This window comes from Trachemys scripta, chromosome 7, assembly GCF_013100865.1.
Source record: "Trachemys scripta elegans isolate TJP31775 chromosome 7, CAS_Tse_1.0, whole genome shotgun sequence".
Lineage (NCBI taxonomy): Eukaryota > Metazoa > Chordata > Testudines > Emydidae > Trachemys > Trachemys scripta.
This window is the reverse complement of record NC_048304.1, coordinates 43,663,728-43,685,751: the sequence shown is the minus strand read 5'-3', so window position 1 is coordinate 43,685,751 and position 22,024 is coordinate 43,663,728. Positions and strand designations below refer to the sequence as shown.

Sequence of the window (22,024 nt, the reverse complement as noted above, 5' to 3'; positions counted from 1 at the left end):
AGTATTTGTGAATAGATACATACACATCTTCAAGTATTGTACAATCATTAACTATGCACCCAGTACTTTACAGGTGGAAAAACTGAGGAAGAGCGTATATATTACATCATTCACTTTCTATATTTTGATTTGTAAAAACGTCATGCACATGGATTTGTCTATCATTCCTACCTACCCTGAGGTGTGCTCCACCCTCTTAGCTGCAAATTCTCTGGGGCAGAAACAGTCTTTTGTCCCTTTCTTAGGAAAGGCTGAAAGAATTGGGCATATTTAGTCAAGAGAAGAGATGGGTGGGGGTGGGGGAGTCATGATCACAGTCTTCAAATATGTAAAAGGTTGTTATAAAAAGAACTGTGATCAATTGTTATCCATGTCCACTGAGGGCAGGACAAGAAGTAATCAGCTTAGTTTGCAGCAAGGGAGATTTACGTTAGATATTAGGAAAACCTTTCTAGTGATAAAGTTAGTCAAGCACTGGAAAAGGTTACCAAGGGAGGTTGTGGAATCACCATTACTGGAGGTTTTTAAGAACAGGTTGGACAAGCATGGGGGACTGGACTTGATGACCTCTTGAGGGCCCTTCCACCCTTACATTTCTATGATACTTTCAGTACAAAAGGCCATGCTCCTCGACTGGAGAACCTAGGTGCTATGAATAAAATATGAGTAATGTAGCCAAGGTCAGAGTTAGGGCCCGGAAGTCAGGACTCCTTGTATCTGTTCCCAGCTCCAACAGGAGTCAATGAGTTGATTGCTTTGACAAGCCGCTTCCCCATTCCGTGCCTCAGTTTCCCCCAGATGTAAAAGGGCTAACACCACCAGCCTCACAGAGGGCGGATCAGTGCCCCGGAGGCGAAGCTGGTGCCTCGGAGGGGTAGGGGTAGCAGGGATGAGAACAGGGGATCAGCTCCCACGCCGCCGGAAGGGTCCGGGGCACGGGTCTGGGCCGGGCCCGGGCCGGGCCCCGGGCAGGGCACCCCCACACTGGGGGCGCTGTCTCCCCACTAGGAGCGCAGTGGCCACACAAAGAGAAGCGGCGGTCTCTTGGCTCCCGCAGCCCGGCTGCCCGCTCCGAGCCGCCGGGCCGGCAGCCAGCGCTTACCCAGCCGGCCCCGCTCCGCCTCCGACAGCCGCGGCCGCGCTCGCCCCTCGCCGCCCGCACCGCCGCCACCGCTGCTGCTATTCCGGCCGCTCCTCACTGCCGAGTCTGCCGCTGCCGCAAAGCCCGCCCGGCCGCCAAGCGAGCCCGCCAGCGCGACACCGCTTAAGCCGCGGGACCGGCCTGCTTTACGGTAGTGCCTCCTCGCGGGACCGGCCTTCCCCTAGTCGCCTCAGCGGCCTCCACGTGGGGAGAGCGGCGCCCGGAGCAGCCGCCGCCATGAGGAGGCCCAGTGAGTTCGAGCGAGGGGGGGCGGGACCGGGGTGGCCAGCGATGGATAGTGCCGCTGGGCCCCACGAGCGGGGAGGGGGCAGCGGGCGCTTCCCTGTCGCGATCGAGCCTGTGAGACGCTAGCACAGCTCCCCTCCCCCCTTCGCTGTCCGTGGGGTTGGGGGGCTTTCTCTGAGCTGCTGGGGGCGAGGAGAGCCCCCTGCGGGCCTGGGGGGAGGGACAGCGGGCCTGCCCTGGGCAGGTGGGATCACCCCGGTTTGCCCCTCTCCTCTGTTCCCCTCTGAGCCTGGGGCTCCAGCCCTGGAATTTGCTGCTGAGGCCTTGCTAATACTGCAGAGACTTGGGCCCGCGCTGGGCTCTGCTTAACTTCACGTGTTCACACATGCCTATAGCCTTTGCAGGATCGGGGCCGAGATGGGGATCTGGGTTGAGCTGAGCGAGTTTTTTTCCAACTCATAATTTTGGGGGAAGGGTCAAAAGATTTTTTTCCCCTTAGTGCCGGGAGACAAATTCTGCCCTATTTCAACAAATAGTTTGGGCCCAGGAAAAACTTACGATTTTTGTTTTTAATAAAAAAGTCAAAACTTCTTGTTTCTACCTTTTGGTTTCTAAAAGTTTGAAGCGTTTTGTTTCAAAACAGCATTTTAAATTCAAATTTGGCCAATTTAAAAAATAAAACACAAATGGAGTGAAAAACACCCAAAAGTGACTAAATTAAAACAAAAAGCTGAGACAAAAATTCTTTTTGAGTCAACTGAAGTATTTTTTGGTCAATTTAATTTTTGTGTGTGTTTTCAATTCAACAAATTTTGGGGGAAAAAATGGTTTTGGTTTAAATCGATTTTTCTTCTGATTTTTCAGTTCTGTCCCTGAACCAAAAAAATTATTTGCTAAACTCTGCATCTGTGGCTTCCACATGGGTGTTGCTCATAAGAGTTGTATTTGGAAAGTGTATCCAGTCTGCCTGATTATAACCCATATTGATGTTTTCAGAGTTGAAGAAGGCTAGTAAGCGCATGACCTGCCATAAACGATATAAAATCCAGAAAAAGGTAGGTCTCAATGCCAAATTTTGCTATTAAGCATTCATATTAAAGGGACACTTGGATATATTTCAGCCCTAATTATAGATTATGTAAATGCATGGTTTTTGTGGTGTTTAAAAACTAGCAACTGGCTCAAACTGTAAAGTTCAGCTCTGGATCCAAATTTGGGTGGGGTTTGGATGTAAAGTAGAACCCATTTCTGTTTAAAGCATAACTAAATGTAGGTGTGCTAATGACCAAAATGTTTTTGGATTGTGGTATTATTTCTGTTTAACATTTATATTGCAGTATAAAGTCCAGCCAAATTGAGGCCCAGCTGTGAACCACCCATTCCATACATAACTTGTTTATCATTTTGCTCATCAGTTTATCTAAGATATTTCTAATGCACTATGGCATCTAAGCACCTTGTATGCAAATTAGGGTAGTATTAACTTGCCCAGAGCATCCTCATTACTTTGATATCAGACATTCTTTTATTTTGTATTATTTCAAAGTTGTTGGTGTTTCTTCTGTTTGAATGAACAGGCATAAAAATAGAAAATGAATGTTGCCCAAGTGCAATGTGCATTGTATTGCTAATACCACAGTATAAAGAAGGTTCACGCATGTAAAAATTAGGGCTGTCAATTAATCACAGTTAAGTCACACGGTTAACTAAAAAAAAAAGTATCATAGTTTTAATCGCACTGTTAAACAGTAGAATACAAGTGAAATGTATTTAATATTTTTGAATGTTTTTCTACATTTAATATATTGATTTAAATTACAACACAGAATACAAAGTATATAGTGCTCACTTTAGATTATTTATTACAAATATTTGCACTGTAAAAATGATAAAAGAAATATTTTTCAGTTCATCTAATAAAGTACTGTAGTGTGATCTCTTTATCGTGAAAGTGCAACTTGCAAATGTAGATTCAGTTTGTTTGTTACATAACTGAACTCAAAAACAAAGCAGTGTAAAACTTTAGAGCCTACAAGTCCACTCAGTCCTACTTCTTGTTCAGCCATGCTAAGAGAAACAAGTTTGTTTACATTTATGGGAGATAATGCTGCTTGCTTCTTATTTGCAATGTCACCTGAAAGTGAGAACAGGCATTCGAATGGGACTTTTGTAGCCGGCATTGCAAAGTATTTACATTCCAGATATGCTAAACATTCATATGCCCCTTCATGCTTTGGCCACTATTCCAGAAGACATGCTTCCATGCTGATGATGCTTGTTAAAAAAATAATGGGTTAATTAAATTTGTCACTGAACTCCTTGGGGGGAGAATTGTATGTCTCCTGCTCTGTTTTACCTGCATTCTGCCATATATTTCATGTTATAGTAGTCTCAGATGATGACCCAGCACATGTTGTTCATTTTAAGAACACTTTTACTGCAGATTTCACAAAACAGAAAGAAAGTACCAATGTGAAATTTCTAAAGATAGCTACAGCACTCGACCCAAGGTTTAAGAATCTGAAGTGCCTTCCAAAATCTGAGAGGGATGAGGTGTGGAGAATGCTTTCAGAAGTCTTAAAGAGCCACGCTCCAATGCGGAAACTACAGAACCCGAACCACCAAAAGAGAAAATCAGCCTTCTGCTGGTGGTATCTTCCTCAGATGATGAGAATGAACATACCTCAGTCCACACTGCTTTGGATTATTATCGAGGAGAACCCATCATCAGCATGGATGCATGTCCTCTGGAATGGTGGTCGAAGCATGAAGGGACGTATGAATCTTTAACACATCTGGCATGTAAATATCTTGCGATGCTGAACAGTGCCATTTGAACACCTGTTCTCACTTTCAGGTGACGTAAACAAGAAGAGGGCAGCATTATCTTCTGCAAATGTAAACAAACTTGTTTATCTGAGCGTTTGGCTGAACAAGAAGTAGGACAAAGTGAACTTGTAGGTTCTAAAGTTTTACATGGTTTTGTTTTTGAATGCAGGTTTTTTTTTGTACATAATTCTACATTTGTAATTTCAACTTTTCATGATAGAGATTGCACTACAGTACTTGTACTAGGTGAACTGAAAAATACTATTTCTATTGTTTTTACAGTGCAAATATTTGTAATCAAAAATAAATATAGAGTGAGCCCTGTACACTTGGTATTCTGTGTTGTAATTGAAATCAATATATTTGAAAATGTAGAAAACATCCAAAAATATTTAAATAAATGGTATTCTATTATCGTTTAACAGTGCGATTAATTTTTTTAATCTCTTGAAAGCACTAGTAAAAATCGTTTTCTTTTTAAATGCCAAATACTTTTAAACAGAAAACCAACCAACTGCTTTGAAGCAATACAAAAACTAGGCAATAGAGAACTTATTGTGAGTGGACATAGGGTTCAGCTGCAATGGGAAGTTGCTTTTAAATGTAGGGAACAAATCTACATTGTCAGAGAGATGGTATAGATGACATAATAACTTTAAGTTTTTGAATCTTTAACTTTTGCAGTATTCAGGGTCTGCTTATTTAAGCACAGTTACCTGCTGATTCAGTCTGTAATTGAAAGCCCTTCACTCCAAACACAGAAAATCTTTATAGGCATAAATATGAAGGAAGGAGAAGTGACACGGTCTCTTTATCAAACTGAATTTGTGACTCCAATACCAAATTTTGTTCTTTCTTGCCCATAGGTTCGGGAGCACAGCAGAAAACTCAGGAAAGAAGCCAAGAAACGTGGGCACAAAAAGCCCAAGAAAGATCCAGGAATTCCCAATGCTGCACCTTTTAAGGAAGAGGTTCTTCGTGAAGCAGAGCAAAGGAAGCAAAGGGTAAAATACAGTTTGTAATAGAATGAAGGGGTTATGTGCATATCCCCACTTCAGGAAAACTTTATATCTGTCATGCACTATAGTCTCAATAGCCATTGGCTCTGAAAATACTAGAGATTCTTATTTTCAACTTAATATATTAGATAACAATATACTAAATTATGTGGATTTTTTAGCATTTGATACTAGAACTGTGTATAGATGCAAAAATACAAAAGTGTAGACTAAGTAATTTCTAGCATCATTAGTGCTTCCTGTGAAGAGTAAGATCTCCAGGTACCCTACACAGCTGTCTTAAAAAAAAAAAAAAAAAAAAAAAAAGTCTTGCCAGTTTGACATTTGTATGATGAAATCCTCTATATAGGCACCTAAATATTTGTGGGCAACATTAACACTGTCTGCTAATGTGACTACCCTGCCACAGAGGGACCATCTCTGACATCATTTTGAAGGTGTCTGGAGTGCCGATGAGAAGCGCAATTGGGAAAATAATTGAAATACTTCCCTGATGGATTGTATTTTGTAAATGGACAACCTATCCTAAATTCTCAATTACTGAGGGACAATCTTCACTCTTTGATATATTTGCTTTCCACAACCAACTTGCTGTATAACTTTTCATGAGTGATGTACCTGACCCCTCAGACTAACACGGCTACCCCTCTGATACTGAATACTTCGATGCTAATATCTAAACTGTATTGTTAAATTTATTCTCATAAATTTGGGTTATTGCTGATTATGTACTATATGTATCTTATGACTTTTAAAACAAACGTATTTGTGGATAATCTAAGCACTATACCCAGATGTACAGACACTCTTTTCTTACCGGTGTATTATATAATTTTTTAACATTAACTTTAATAAAATGTTTATTTCTGTCTGTCTTGGCACCAAAGTATCTGAGTGCCTCCAAAAGTTTAATTGGCAGTAGTAATGTATCACCATTTCCATCAGGTAAAAGCAGGAGAAGAAATAAGCTCACACCAGCCAACCAGTTCCTTAAGCTCCTGCCCTTGATTTCTTAATAGTTCTAGACAAGTATTGGAGACAGATACACCAAGATTGAAAGGACCAGGGAGATTGAACATCCCTTTTTCTTCAATGCGACCACTCTAGGTCAAGATTAAGACCTAAATCATACTCTTGAGTGAAATCCTGGTCCCACTGATATTTTGCCATTGAATTCACTGCAACCAGAATTTCACTCCTTATGTGGATAGAGGCCTTAGGTTTCTAGGGCTCTCAACCTGGCACCTTCCACTAGCACTAAAAACCGTGCAAAATATTCAAAGAATAATCCTAATTGGTAATATGTAGTACTTTTATAGCATTGCTCTTCATCTTCAAAGCACTTTACAAACAATCCTGATCGTAAGTGGGGAGGAAGAATACTCTTTAGCTTATGAAATGTTGTTCTCTCTCTTGTTTTGTTGCAATTAGCTTGAAGAACTAAAACAAAAGCAGAAACTTGCTAGGCAGAAAGACCTTGAAAAGAAAAGAAAGCTACAGGCTAAAAAGAATGCTACCAAAGCAAATAAACATCCAGAGGAAAAGGTATGTATGTGTAGTATAATTCTTCTTTTTTCAAAGAGGCTAGTTCACTTGTAGCACAAGAGACAAACTTTCCATCCTCTCATAAGGCCTAATCCAGCAGCCTTTGAAGTCTATGGCAGAATTCCCATTGCCTTCAAGTTGGACCAACAGAAAAGACTTGGTGTAGTGATAGAACTAGTGAGGACATGGAAGTTGTTATGCATCCCTTTTAATCAAAGTATATATGGGGTGTCAAGTTTACTGCTAACTTCAGTTACAGCTTTCAGGAATATTGGTCTACATATTGCAAATATCACAGCTCTATTAGGTCTGATTCCATTGAAGTTTATAGGAATGATGAATGTAATCCTCAAAGTATCATTTCTCTTAAGTAACATGTATTCCCCGATTGTTGCTTTTTCATGGTATTAGAAATATTGCAATTCTAGTTGCTATTATCTTCTATTGTGTAAAGACCGTATTTTAATTTGTGGCTTCAGATTCTCTTATCTCCTCCCATCCTTTTTTCATTCAGGAATCAACCATTAAACTAAAAGCAAAATCTAACACACTGCTGGATAAAAATTCAAAGAAATCATTTTGTAGAGAACTTAAAAAGGTAGGAACCTTTAATTATTACTTTCTGTATTTTCATCAGCATCCAAAAAAAAATAATTTGATACTTTTCTTTTCAGTTATTCAGTTAAGAGGTTTATATTATGGACTTTGTTAGAGAACAGTACACTTTTAGGGTCCCAGTCTTGTAGAGGTGCTGAGCACTTTCAACTCCCATTGAGGGCATTCAGCACTTTTGAGCACTATGCCTTTTGGGCTGAAGTCAAGGAGCATTTTACCAAAGTACTTCAGGATCAGGTTCTTTATCATTAAACTCTCATTCCCAATTAACTAACATCTGCCTGCTGAAAGAAAAAAAGGAAGGGGCTTCACTTTACTGTAGAGGGAAAGAAAAATCACTCTGAAAACTCCTGCCTTGCTGCATTACAAGTAATACAGATATCATTGAAAAAGTCTCTTGTTTTCTTTGTACAACACCTTGTGTATAGCCTATTTTAGTTTTTTCCTGTTTGTGTGGGTCTTTCACACAGTAGAGAAACACTTTAAAAATGGGAAAATGCAATTGTAAAATGACAAAATTGGTAGAGGACTCAGGCCTTGTCTACATTACAAAGTTTTGTCAGCAAAAGTTATGCCCCTTTAATTAAAACCACTGTTGCATGTCCACACTAGCTCCTTTTGTCGGCAGAGTGCATCCACACTAACAGCTCTTGCATGGACACAGTGAGCAGTGCGCTGTGGGTAGCTATACCACTGTTCAGCTCAAGGGTTTGCAATGCCTCATGGGGCAGGTACGGGGTCACATCACATAGGTTTCTCAATCCCATCTTTCCAGGGGCATCCTAATAGACTGTCAGCTGCTTTTTCAACTGAAGTATGCGGGGGAAGGGAGAGGAGAGAGGTGTGTCTGGGGTAGTGGAGACAGCAGGCTGATAGAGACCTATCCTGAGGTAGGGGGAGGGGGAAACCCCCACACACGTCAGCCCTGGCTTTGCTCAGCATAGCAGTCTCTCCCGAAGCAGCCCGCTCTGCTTAGCATAGCAGTCTCTCCCGAAGCGTGCCTATGGTTCTGTGGTTCCCTCTGGGTTCTCCCATAGCCTCCTCAGCTGCCAGGAGTGGCATCCTGAACAGCTTTGTGAGCTGCGGTGCTGAGGAATGTCAAAGCAGCACAGCATCATTGTCATCCTCCCCTCCACCCCTACCGCCTGCTCCAGTGTTCCTAATGCAGGGCAGAACTGGAGCATTCCACGCTAATTATTTGCTCTTTGTTCCCCAAAGGGAGCAGCATGCAGCTCAGCTCTCAGATACTTCCCAGAGCTTTGAAAGGGGAGGGGTGCATGTCAGTGCAGGGCAGCAGAGATCAAAACAGTCAGCAGAGTGGTCAGGGCAGGCATTGTGGGATACTGGTGGAAGCCAGTTCTGGGGACAAAACAAACAGTGTCTATACTGACGCTTTGTTGCTTTAACTTTGCCGCAAAAAGCTTTATGCCTCTTGTTGAAGTGGTTTTATTTTGTCGCAAAAGTAGCTTTGTAGTGTGTACACCTCCCGTTTTGTTGGCAAAAGACAGCTTTTGCCAACAAAACTTTGTAGTGTAGACAAGGCCTCAGACAAATTGAAACTACTTTTAAATAACTCTGGAATTAACTCAATTTCAAGCTAATTGTGTCCCTTTAATTATTGAAACCTTGTTAGAACAGGCATCATTGCTCACTTTTAACTGAAGATTTGTTGGATTTAAAGATGACAAACTGTCTTAACCTTGACACCCAGACTTCTTGCACTGTATACTCTGTGTGGTGGTGAGTGTGTCTTCCTTGTACAATGCTAAGAGTTAAGGAGTCAAACAGTAACTAAATTTGTTTTCCTGTGTCTTCTTAAAATAAACTGCAAAATGTAAGTTGACTTTTTATATAATGGAAAGCTCACTTACAGGTCATTCTTTAAAATGAAAATTTCATTGTAATGAGAGAACAGTACTGATGATTTCAGAGATGTTCCCTGTAATGCTGTTTCTAATTCTGTGGATGGGAATGTGTGAATGTGTTCTCTATTCCACTTCAGGTGATTGAGGCTTCAGATATAGTCCTGCAGGTCTTAGATGCCAGAGATCCCCTGGGCTGTCGGTGCTCCCAGGTGGAACAAATCATTACTCAGTCTGGAGGAAACAAAAAGCTACTATTGGTGTTAAACAAAATCGGTAAGTGAAACAGTCTGTTTTGTACAGATGTTTAGTCACTCATAGGGTTCTGTGTTAGTATATGAGCTATGAGGAAGATACCAGTGCAGTCTGAGATATCACTGATGACTAAGATCCAACTCTGAGCTCACTGCCTTGTTCAAGGAATTACTTTGCTATTTTTATATGTTTTCTCACCTCTTGCTGTGTGACAAGATCCACAAAAACAGGTGAAACTGACTATTGAACTTCTTCTTTTTTTTTTTAATGGTGCACATGTTCACTTAAGAGCAAAAAGATTCAATGTTAAGGACAGAATAGCCTTCTCAGAGGTGACTGGGTAATCTCACATACTATACCAGCTACTGTGTGGAACAAAAGCTCCTAAAACTATATATATTAAAGACTGAATTTAATGGCTGAAAACAGAAAGCAATTCTTTAGATCCCAGGCTAAATAAATTCCATACAGTGACACTTGAAGTTAATTAGAGTGAAAGGTCTGTATTCCTTTCCAGATCTGGTACCAAGGGAGAACTTGGAGAAATGGTTACATTATTTGAAGAACGAGTTTCCGACAGTCGCTTTTAAATCCTCAATGCAGCTGAAGGACAGAAGTGTGGTAAGAACTCTTGTGTAAGACTGAATCATATGTGTGTCGCTGGGTTGAAACATGATGAAAAGCAAGGACTCTTGACAGGAAGATGAAGATTGCAAGATCCAACTCTGATTTCTCCCAGTTAAAACGCAAAGTTTTACTGATCGGGGGGAGGGGGGGTGTTATGGCTGACTGTCTGTGCTCCTGCAACTGATACTTTTGGCATGGTGGGACAGTGATGAGCAGTCTTAGAACTTTTCTGCTTGGGCTGGGGAAACTTCACAGTTGTTGGTGAATTCTTGCTTCAGTACTGCACACTACTAATTATGACTGGAAAATTGCATTGAGGCAAGGCAACATGCTAAGAATTTGTACTGAAAGAGGGACAAATGGAATCAGCATTGAATGAATGAGGAAGTCCTGAAATCTAAGGTCTTGTCTGCAGGAGACCGTTGCACTGGTTTAAATTTAATCTGTTTTTAAACCAATTTTAATTAAACTGGTTTAAGCCTCTGAGTGAACACTTATTTCCATCCCAAGCCTGTACATTACTAAGAGTGGTATTTGGAATTATTTCACAAAGAGTTGAGGTAATAGAGAAGTCGCCTCCCCACTGCCCATCTCCCATTGGAGTATGATAATACATATCTTTTTATTCTTGCATGCATTAATTTAAGACCCTAATAATATTCGTGTAACACTTTTTTTCACCAAAGAGACTTAAAGTGCTTTGCAAACGCACGCTAATCTTCACTGCGCCACAGTGAAATAGATAAGCATCATTTGCATGTTGAAAGTGCAGAAACTCAGGCACAGAGATTGTGGAGCCCTTAGATTAATAAACAATTGTTCATGCAGGTAGTCCCATTGAAATCAGTGGGATTATTTGAATGCTCAGCAAAGTGAGTAAGGGCTCCTCCCCATTCTGGCTTTAAGTGACTTTCCCAAGGTCATACAGTGATACTTCAGCACAGCCAGGAATGGAAGCACAAGTCCCATTAGTCAGTTCACATTGCTAGATGCATGGTCTCCTGTAACATTTTGAAGGACTGCCCTCCTTACTGCCAGTCAGTTCAGATACACTTTAATTGGTATCTCATCAAGTCCCTTCCTTCTAGTTGGAAGAAAGATGCTGTAAAGGCCATCCAATAGAGGGCATGAGTGGGTATATTGGAGTAAAATGTACATTTGGATTCATATTTAACGTCCCAAACACATACAGTTAAAATGGGCCCATCCTATGTTTTTATTTTTGAATTTTATAGCAGGAGAAGAAGCTCACAAAGAAGAGAGCTCACATTGACTTGTCAAGAGGCAGCATGTGTTTTGGAAGTGAGTGTCTTTTGAAGCTTCTTCGAGAGCACTGCAAGACTCAAGACAAAGCCATTCAAGTTGGGGTGATAGGTAAGGTGTATTTTTTTCCTTACAAAGAAATTGCAGTATTACACAAGCTGGGTGATATAACACAATCAGTAGGTGCTTTCTCACATCTCAGGCTTTGAAATACTTTGTGGCCTTTCATTGAACATTCTTAGGTTTGACATGGGACTTGGTATAGTTGCACCCAGTGATGCCTCTTGCACTTCCTGCCCATCAGAGGTAGCTTTCATATGTGTGTCTAACTTTAGTGACCAACTGATGATTGAATATGTGACCAGTCTGGCTATGGGAAGCACAAAAAAATCTGACACTAGTTAATTTACCAGATTGAATGTTAACCAGTCATGTAGCTCTTCTCAACTAGCACTGCCTCTTTTTACACTTGATGGGTCCTTGCTGTGATTTTTAATTTAATTGACGTCACTTTTCTTGTCCTTTTTACTACTACGTGAGAAATGAGGATATATACTTTCTTCTGACTGTTACAGTGAAGACTTCAGATCCAACTCTGATCTCACTCTGTGTATTAAAGCCAGTAGTTCTGATCTAATTTACTAGGGTTTCTTGTTTAACTAATTAGGGTATTTTTACCATTTGTTTGTGTTTTTCTTCAGGCTTCCCTAATGTGGGGAAGAGCAGTATAATCAATAGTCTGAAGGAGGTGCGTGTCTGTAATGTGGGGCCAGTCAGAGGCATTACCAAGTAAGTTTAATTTATAGTTATTAATTGGTTTATAGTTATTTCTGATTATGTACATTTCCTAGCTGTTTCAATTGGATACAGCATTCTCCACTGCCTGTTCTGATCAGTCATAGTAACTGAGCACCGCTCCCTAAACAGCTGCTGCATTTCAGTGGTGGACAAAGTATGCCCCATATGTAGTTTTTAAAGTGCAGTAGGATCTCTGTGAAAAGGTCAGCTCACTTCTTGGTTCCTCCTCGTGGCTGGGTGTGGTATAGCAACTCTATCCCTTAGGGTCTGCTGCCTCTGGCTGCTCCGCCTCTTGAGTGGCCTGTGCCTCTTCCTGTGACATGGCCCTCTGGCTACGTCACTTTCAAGTCTCTCCCCTTTTTCGTTTGTTTGTGTGTGGGGGCGGGGGGGGGGGTAGTCCAGAAACAAAAAACAAGAATTAACACAAATAAACTGAGTTAGTAACAGAGGAAGGAACGCCTCCCTCTCAGGGTGTATCAGGATCAGGCCCTCCACTCAGAGATGGTCCTTCAGGCAGTGGCTGTCAGGACAGATACTGTCTTCCTTCAGCCCTATCCTCAGGAGTTGAGGGTTGCAGCTCTGCTCTCTTCCCTGGTCTGCTCACAAGTGAGCTGTTCTGCTCCCTTTTAACTCCTCCAGCCTGTGCATCTCATACAGGTGTGGCTGACTGAGCCCAGAGCAACTCCTTAACCCCTTGTTGCCCAGTGTGGAGTTTGTACACCCCATCACACTCAGGATGAAAGTCTAACATCTTTGATTTTCAATTCTAGAATACTGTCAATTTTTGTATTAATTTTGAGATCGGTGCCTTGTCTCTAGACACAGCCAATGCTCTTTAATCTGATTTAAGACAGGGGTTTGTCCAATGGCTGCTCTTGCAACTTATGAGTCCAAGGATAAGCTCTGATTTGCATAAAGAGCAGATTGCAGCCTTCGGATGATGTGTAAGACTGCAGAGGCTACCACTATGTGATGCTTTGTTTCTGTCTGAGCAGTCAGACCTGTGACTTGTAGGCTCCTGCGACCATACCTTCTTATTAAAGATGAAGGCACCCATGGGCCACATTATAACAGTTGGGGTGACATGTGGCCAGCAATGCTGACCCATAGAGGGGCAGAAGTTTTATTGGAAAAGGTTAGACACTGTGCAGATTAAATAGGTGCCCCACCCAAGTCCCTCTCAATGAATCACTTGCACAGCCATGAATAGAACCTTGGGGTTTTAACACCTTGCTTCTTCCTCTAATCACAAAGCTACTTTGCTTTAGATTGTCACTGTACATGAAGCACATGATGATGCATTGGAACTGACTTTGCATGAGGAGTTTATATTCAATCCAACACTGAGCTTCATGTTTTGCTAGTTCTCATCCTTTAGCAAATGCTTCGTGGTGGTTGATTTATGTTGACTTACTGACAGGATGCATTTCCTCTCTCAAAGGTGCATGCAGACAGTCCATATTGACAAACAAATCAAGATGATAGACAGCCCAAGCATCATTGCAGCCCTTTCCAACTCTGCTCTTGCTCTGGCTTTGAGGACCACCACAGATATTGAAGAATCAGGAAAATTATTAGATGCAGTAAATGCTATTCTGAAGCACTGCAGTAAACAGCAGGTAAGTTATTGCGTGGCTCCGCTATCTTTCTTATCTCATCCCAATGCATCTAGGTCCTGCATACCTTTATTGCTCCAACAAAAGGTGATCTTGCTTTTCTGGCCTGCAAGGTTAGCTTTTGTAAAAGGATAGCATGTGATCTGCTGAAAGTTGAATGCATGAGGTCCCTCAGATGGGAAGTTTCATTGACACACAGAACCAACTTACTGGTGCTATTATATATATATATATATATATAAATAATCACACAAAATCTAACTCTTAATGTTGGCAGACAGGCAAAATGCACCAGATCCTCCCAGCCAGTTGCCTCTTTCCCAGTGACTCTTCTGACAGTATATTTTTATAATTAATTTGATGGAATATAATTATCTTAGTCACATTGTTTTATTAGCAGAGTGAGAAATGAGGATACACTCAGTGTCTTACTGTTACAGTGAAGACGTCAGATCCAACTCTGATCTCATTCTGAATGTTCAACGCTTTAAAGCCAATACTGATCTAATTCCCACTGAGGTCTACAGAGTTAGGTCTCTGTGGACCGCCATTGCTGTTTCACGGGAGAGGTGAGAAAACTATACATGGATCAATTGGAATAAGAACACTGATAGTATACCCCTTTCTGTGGCAGCTGTATCTGCTGATGGAATAGCTACTTCTGCTCTGTAATGTGTGGTGCCAAAAGTAAAAGAAATAAAGGATTTCCCCAACCATATCTCCTTCTTTCTGTGCGTGCCTCCTCAATAGGAACTAGTCTTAAAACAATTGGATTTGTACTTTCATTCCTAAAATCATGAGAGAACTAAATGGACCAGATTCTTTATGAACCCTTGTTCATGGTTTTTTTGTTTCAGATGATGCTGTACTACAACATCCCAGACTTCAGAAACTCTGTGGAGTTTTTAACTTTACTTGCACAAAAAAGGGGAATGCTGAAAAAGGGAGGTGTCCCTGACACAGAGAGTGCAGCTAAATTACTACTTTACGACTGGACGGGGTAAGGATGTTTTGATTTTGTTTCAGTATATGAACCTCTTTCCAACTAAACCCAATCATTTTACAACAGTGTCACCAGAAGTTCTGGGTACTAACAAATGACAGGAGAGGTTTTAGTTAATTTGCTCTCTTCATCCTGCTTCAGCATACTACACCAAAGGGGTCATTGGTTGAACTTGCTTGACAGCAGAGCTACAGAATGGGAAGGAAAATGAGCTACAATTTAATTAATCGTTGGAACTTGCTTAAGAAAATGGAGTAAATGTCCCTGTGTACACAGATCTACAGCAAGTTTGCTGAACTCTGCCACAGCACAGCTTCAGCCCAGTTTTGCCATGGGAGTTTTGTCCTTCCTTTTGAACCATTGAGTCCATATAGTCCTCTTCCATAGGCATGTGATGACAACAGGGGGTGCTACTACCCCTGAAATGGATCTTTACTGACTCCCGGTGGACCAGATTACTGTCATGCCAGTGAAAAAGGTCCACAGTAATTATCTGCAATACACAGCAGTTTATTGAGAAGGAATTACACACGCGGTAAAGAGTTGTATTAACTCCTGTGTTAGACATTAAGAGCTATACATTCCTCTTAACGAGTCTTTCACAAACATACACAAACAGACCCTGCGCTAGCTTCACGCAGTTCCTGCTTGGCAAACAGAGAAGGTGCCAATTTTATAGACTGCGTCTTCCCTCCTGGTCTGTTCTTCTCAGCCCTTTGGTCTGCCTCAGATTCCCTCGAGGCAAGGCCTTGGTTGCCTTGAGATCCCTCTGGTTCACAGTCCTACTCGAGCCCACTGTGCAGAGTTTTGGCTACTCTTGTCTAGCAGCGTTGCTTCTTCAAGCATCAAGTAAGGAATTCCAACCAATAGTAATTGACTTTGCTTGATTCTTATACTCTTTTTTCCTCAAAAGCGTCACATGTCTTAAGCATGGCCAGTGGGCGTGTGGTTACTAATTTTTACCTAATTAGTGTTATAGAAGGGGCTGGGGGTGGTGGTACCGAAGGAAAATCACCCCATGTTTACTCACTCATCAGTCATTCACTCTGGCTCTCTGCGTGATGTCCTTGCTGTAAGGTCACTATAACCAGGTCGACCTGTGCTCCATGCTGGAACTTTACACGTGATATTTATTTTTGCATAGGCCCAGATTTGTCAACCAATAGGTTCAATATTGTTCGTACATGCAGACTTTGCCAGTCCTTTATCAGATTTGCTTCTGCTTAAAGGGAACCTGCTCCCAGGATCCTCTGCAGCCATTCAGCCATGTTTGTCATGTCACATTATGCTCACGCTATTCATTCAGTATGGCCACACCAATTTGGCACTGTCCCAACAGCATGGATGGACCATTTGGTCTGTTTAGATTTATAGCGGTTCCCATATTCCTTAGAGTTCAGCTAAATAAAAGAATTGAGATTTTATAGCTAGTGGGCTGATGTGGTGTGCACTGACATGTCAGGAAAAAAGGAGTAATTCCCCTTTCCCCCTCTAGAGAATGCCAAGAACTTAATATTGATATAAAATATGTAAGATAGATTATATAGTCAGAATTTTTCTGTTGAAGTTCGCATGTAAGTAGTTACATAAGTCTTATGTTGAGATTTGTGAGAAGAGACATCAATTCTTGGGTTGTGTATATATATATATTTTTTTTTTTAAATCACGGGTGCCTTTAAGCATGTTGCTGGTTTTAGTTAGTGGGTTGTCAAATCCATTTTAATTCCAATATTTTCTTTGTCCAGTGCCAAAGTTAGTTACCATTCATTGCTTCCTTCATCACGGAGTCTGTCACCACACCTCACCAAGGAGGTGGTAGCGGAAATGCAGCAGGGTTTTAACTTAGAGGAGCTGGCAAAGGATAATATGAACACTATTAAAGGTGAGACTCATCTTTGTAATGCACTACCACAGTTATGGCGGGTATGGTTTTAGCACACAGCTCTCAAATAAGAGCCCTGTTTTAGAGACACATGATGAAGCTGTAACCTGTATTACACAGTTATTACTTACTTGGCCAGTCCTTTGTTTCCACTAATCTGCATGAACATTTTTTTGAGTGCTTGAATCCTCCTGTTCTTTATACAGCTCTTCCTCTCAAATTCCTTATTTTGCCAAGTAATATTTTAACCAGAGTAAATCATATGCTGAAATCCAAAGCCTTGACTACATAGCTGCCTTCTCTGTGGTACCATGGGAAAAGTTACTTCCTTGGAGACTTCCTCCTCACTGTTTCTTTATGGATTTTTTTTTTTAAGGGGGTGGTGATATATGGCTATCTTTGCCTGGCTCTGACCTGAAAGACAACCACGTTGTGAGTCCTCTGCATTCCCTGAAACTTCATTCTGGGGCCCCCCATATCAGCCTTATGGGCATGCAGTCCCCTCTTTGGGGCAGCTTCCAGTGCTGCTTCCAGAATTCATGTTCCTGTAAGACTGAAATAGCTGTGTGGTTTGCACCTCCTCTTCAAGTCTGTCCATGTCTAACAATACATGTATATAACAACTTGATGCTTCAGATTAAGATTGGGATGCATCCCCTTCACTGTAAAATTCTAGAGTCAATGCTGCTGCCAGTTTTAATCAGCATGTTACAGTTACTAAATATTTTGAGTAAGGCTGACCTAGTGGCTAGAGTACAAGACATGGAATCCAATTTTTTCCCAACTACACTGCTGATTCACTCGAGGTCACTGGATAAATCTCTTAATCTGTCTGCTTGAATTTCTCCCATCTTGAGAAGGGGGGAAACGGCATAAGGAAGAAGCTATGTACAGTATTTTAACTAAGAATCTATTTGTATGGGCAGTTTCTGGTAGTTTGTCAGACTGCTGTATTGTTAACTGATTTGGTGACCATGGTTGTATGCTAATGTTAGTTCAGAACTTGGATCCTCACTGCCACACTTAAGTTTTATTTTCTTTCCTGCGGGGGATGGGAAGTTGATTCACCCTTTGGGAAATGGATACCCATATATATCTGTTCATTACATCTAGGTCCATCTGTTAACTTTATTAACAGAGGTGTCCAATATCTTTCACAGCTGTAAAATATCCCAATCTGGCAAGCAGTATCGTTTTCCAGTCGTCTGGCTTGACCAATGGGACAATAGAAGAGAATGAACTAACTGAGGAAACATCAGGACTGGAGAACATGGAAACAAGTGAAGAAGGGGAGGATTTAACTGAAGATGTCCAGGATAGTGATGAGGAAGAGGAAGCTGTTGAAGAGGCAAGACATAGCTGATAAAAACTAATCCGTAATATGGCTTGTAAATGGAGAGGGTATCCACTGTAGAGGTGGCAGGGGAAATCACCTAATCTCTCCCCCCAGAGGGTTTGTTAGCCTGACTACAAAAAGGGGAGACGGGGAGGTAGAGAACTTCATTGTTATGGTCAAGAAAGTGACTGCCCAAGAATGGCACTATCTTACTCAGACTTGTGCCTTGCATCTGCGTCCTGTCTTCATTTTAATGTAAATTTTTAAGGGCTTTTTTTAAACCAGTTTTCTCCTTAAATCTGCAGAGTTAACAGCTCTGGAAGAGTGAGCTGGATTTTATTCTGGCTCATCCATCCACCAAATTAATTGTCGGCTGTAGAATTCTCAGAAGCACATCATGGTGATGATGCAGGAGCCAGATAGAATCCACCTTGTCTTTCAGATCCTAGCATAAGTTTGTGGCAGTAGTGCTTAACTGAGTAAACTTGCTACAGAATCATTGAGCAACAAACTTGGAACTTCATAAAGTTTATTTTTATAGTCACTTTTTAAAGCACTGATTGAACAAAAGCTACTCAAAATGAATATAAAATTCTTCATCTTCAACTAACTTCTAGCTCCACTTGTGGAAATCAAAACATTTTCTTTTAACCTTCTCTGGTAAAGTCTCCAAACTATTTGTTAACAACTCAGTTCTGCTTACACTGGGAGAATGAGTTTGGTGTGTTATCATCCCTGCGTCTTCCTGAAATACTGGTTTATGGCAGCTTATCTGGTTTTAAATTTGAAGCTTGGCCATGAAGTAGTGCAACCTATAGCAGCTTTGGTGTGTTAAACCTTCCCATGCTGATTAACAAAACCTGTCTTTTTCTTATGTGCTCAAAATATATGAAATCTGACCATATTGCACTTGACAAACAGTAGTTGAGCAAACACAGTAAGAACTGATATGGGTTGGTGTTTATAAAGTAGAGTGACTAAGCAACTCTTTAATAAGCTGCAAGCTATAACTGGTTTACTAGTTGTAGGAATTCCAGATTTATGAAATTCTGGAGCAAGTAGGTTTGATTTCCCAGCTCTGCTGTGCCAATGTAGTAACCCCAGTAGGGAAGCAGTCACCTCCCGTATGCTAAAATATCCACCTGTGAATGTCTGACCATGTAACAGATGGAAAAAATCCTATTTAATCATTTCATTGGGAAAGCAGCTTACCTCTTCCCCTTACTCAGTTTTTAGTGGTAATTCTCACAGCGTGACTGAAGTGATCCTTGCCAAACTGTAATGTCTAATAATTCTGCATATGCTACTTGCCTACCATGAAGAATTTACATCTAAATTTTATTTTATTTATTTATTTTTAAAGAAGAAGTTGGGAGGTTGAAGGTGAAGCCCAGTAGGATTGAGCAGTACACTGTAGCACAGGTCTTACTAGTTTGAGGATTTTTTCTTTTAAAGCTTATCAGTGCCTTTGCAGTAATGGAGCTGGAAATGGTTAAAGCAGCACATGCTTTAAATATTTTTATATAGAGCATACAGCTAAACATTTAATAAAATTCTTTGAAATGGTAATGTGAATTGGAATCTGTACACCTGCTGCTCAGACACTGAAACTATATACCATTCCCACAGAACTGGTGCTCCTTATATCTGTTATAGTAGTCTCGCTATAAAGGGAAGTTTATTCCTACTGCTGACTGAAAAAACCAACAGCAATAATACCTGTAACTTTGTTTTAGGAAAGCGATGTTCAGGCAAGCAGCAAAACAAACCCTGCAAAACTGAGCGTGGAGGATGGAAGCTTGGAAAAGCAACCAGCAGGTATGTATTTAAAGCCAGTGACTTAAGTAATAAATGCATCATTCTCTGTAACTGGGTCAATCTTGTATTTTCAGTCTAACACATTCTCTCTTCTGAAGGTGAACAGTCCCGTACTTTATCATTCAACTTGGATGAGACAACTGATCAGGATGATGCTTACGATTTTAATACAGATTATGTGTAAAGACAGAAATACAGACTCAAAGGCCTAATTTTGAGAAGAGCATTGCTAACTTTCTAAGTAGCTATAAAACACTCTCTCCTTTGGCCTCTTTCAGTCCTATGGACCTTGCTTGCAAGACGCGGCTGCAAAGACCCAATATCTCTACTGACATGAAATATTATATAGAATGAAAATCATGTGTAAGTTGCAAACTTAATGTTTGTTTTCTAGAACTGTGTATACTTCAGCTTTGTAAATTTTGTAGTTCTCTAAACTTCTGTAAAAAGATTTTATTAAATTCATCTTAAGGACTACATAGCCTCTGAATCTTATATGTACTGTAGGAAAAAGTGCTTCAGAAGAAGTTACTCACTACTGTTTTCCATTTTGTAACTACAACTCTACCCTGATATAACGCGGCCCGATATAACATGAATTTGGATATAACGCAGTAAAGCAGCGCTCCGGGGGGAGGGGCTGCGCACTCCGGCGGATCAAAGCAAGTTCTATATAACGTGGTTTCACCTATAACACGGTAAGATTTTTTTTGCTCCTGAAGACAGGATTATATCGGGGTAGAGGTGTATAAGATAAAAATTAAAGTTGACACAGTATAAACTATGAAATTGCAGATACTGTTTTCACCCTCACTCCATTCAGATCCCAAATACCTACCCTAGGAAGAACCTTTTGCTAAGGATTAGATATCAAAGCTCTTTCAACCACGGCAACTTCACAGTACAAAGTTATATAGTAATTACTATCAAATTAACCCACAGAATTTAGTCTTGACTACATAAAAACCTTCCTACACTTTAAAAAAAAAAAAAAAAAAAAAAGTCAAGTTAACTATAACAGTCTCTATTCAATTCACACAGAAAATGTCTGTCTTGTGCATGCTTAATACCTTCACCTTGGAGCAAACTTGAAAGGTGATAAAATGTATATTCTGCCTTACATGAGAAGAGGTAAAAACCTCCTGCAACCCACCTATTGCTACAGAAGAAGAAACTGTTTGCTGCAGAAACAGATCACAATAATACACCTTAAGGAATGCTAAAAATTGACATTCAATGTGCAACCTCTTGAATTACACTTACCAGCTGGGAGAAAAGGAGATGCACTTGCAAAACAGCTATGCTAGGACTCCAGCTGCTTGGCTCTGCCTAATTTAAAGGGCCAGGCTCAGAAAGGCATGCTGTGACATTTCCTTTAATAGGTCATTGCTCCCCTGATGAGTTACAAGAAACCAGACAATCACAAAAGAATGTGCCCCAGACAGAATAAGGGATAGTAGATATTAGATATATCTGACAGATATATTAAAAACAAGTTTATTACTAGCCTCAACTTTGCCAGTTCTTGCTGTACAGTGAAACCCCACTATAATGCACCCCGTGATAATGCGAATTCGGATATAACGCAATCATAAGGTGGCTCCGGCCGCCCCAAGCAAAAAAAAAAAACCGGCCAGAATGCTGCCAAAGCAAAAAAAAAAAAAAAGCGCCTTCCCCACTGCCTCTACCCCTGCTTCTCCTTTTGGCAAGAAGAGCCATTCACCTCCCCCACTGCTCTGTGCTCTTCCTCTGCCCAACTGACTGGCTTGAAATGGTAAATTTTTATAACCCTGCTATACCACAACCCCGCATTTATCGTGATCAAATGTTTTGGACCCCAATCATTGCGTTCTAGCGGGGTTTCACTGTAATTTGATACTCCATCCAAATGGCAGGAGCAATAGTTAATTGCTTGATATTACTTGTTTCAGGCTCTAGAAATTGACATGGTTCTAATTTGAAAACTTAATACTCAAGACATTTTGCATACTTTTCTTTTTACAATTAATTGAAGTGCCAAGGAAATTAATTTCTTTAGCAAAAATCACATTATTTCTTAATTAAACGCAAAATCTACTGAAACAGACAAGTTTCCACTACTAGACCAAGTACCATTTTCAAGACCAGAATGAGTTTTATATTCATCTGATGCTCAAATTACTTGAACAA

General features: G+C 40.8%; 2 protein-coding genes and 5 non-coding genes across 9 annotated transcripts in view; 6 read left to right on the top strand and 1 right to left on the bottom strand.

Annotated features, from left to right (window-relative positions):
- The window catches only part of PBRM1 (polybromo 1), an 82,792-nt gene extending 81,563 nt beyond the window's left edge, over positions 1-1,229 (bottom strand). Inside the window, exon 1 of one of the 2 annotated variants that reach the window (XM_034777403.1) lies at positions 1,103-1,229. The gene's annotated coding sequence lies outside the window, so the exon portion shown is untranslated. The remainder of the gene's footprint in view (positions 1-1,102) is intronic. The other variant, XM_034777401.1, reaches the window with a different exon arrangement.
- Positions 1,230-1,240: 11 nt separating this feature from the next.
- GNL3 (G protein nucleolar 3) lies at positions 1,241-20,332 on the top strand. Of its 2 annotated transcripts, none has more exons than XM_034777412.1 (15): positions 1,241-1,391; positions 2,384-2,442; positions 5,083-5,220; positions 6,667-6,780; positions 7,295-7,378; positions 9,398-9,533; positions 10,030-10,133; positions 11,375-11,513; positions 12,104-12,191; positions 13,642-13,819; positions 14,674-14,816; positions 16,565-16,701; positions 17,862-18,049; positions 19,774-19,855; positions 19,954-20,332. In XM_034777412.1, exons 1-15 carry the CDS (start codon positions 1,379-1,381, stop codon positions 20,037-20,039), a joined length of 1,689 nt encoding a protein of 562 aa, XP_034633303.1. In that variant the 5' UTR covers positions 1,241-1,378; the 3' UTR covers positions 20,040-20,332. The 2 variants fall into 2 exon arrangements, with proteins under 2 accessions (XP_034633303.1, XP_034633302.1); XM_034777411.1 differs by having other exon boundaries at positions 10,012-10,133.
- On the top strand, positions 9,597-9,668 carry LOC117881132. Its single transcript, XR_004646706.1, has one exon. It is a non-coding gene; the product is annotated as a small nucleolar RNA SNORD19 (small nucleolar RNA).
- On the top strand, positions 10,172-10,253 carry LOC117881139. Its single transcript, XR_004646713.1, has one exon. It is a non-coding gene; the product is annotated as a small nucleolar RNA SNORD19B (small nucleolar RNA).
- Positions 11,940-12,014, top strand: LOC117881133. The gene has a single exon (XR_004646707.1). It is a non-coding gene; the product is annotated as a small nucleolar RNA SNORD19 (small nucleolar RNA).
- On the top strand, positions 13,479-13,557 carry LOC117881135. Its single transcript, XR_004646709.1, has one exon. It is a non-coding gene; the product is annotated as a small nucleolar RNA SNORD69 (small nucleolar RNA).
- LOC117881134 lies at positions 14,220-14,293 on the top strand. Its single transcript, XR_004646708.1, has one exon. It is a non-coding gene; the product is annotated as a small nucleolar RNA SNORD19 (small nucleolar RNA).
- Positions 20,333-22,024: the final 1,692 nt, after the last annotated feature.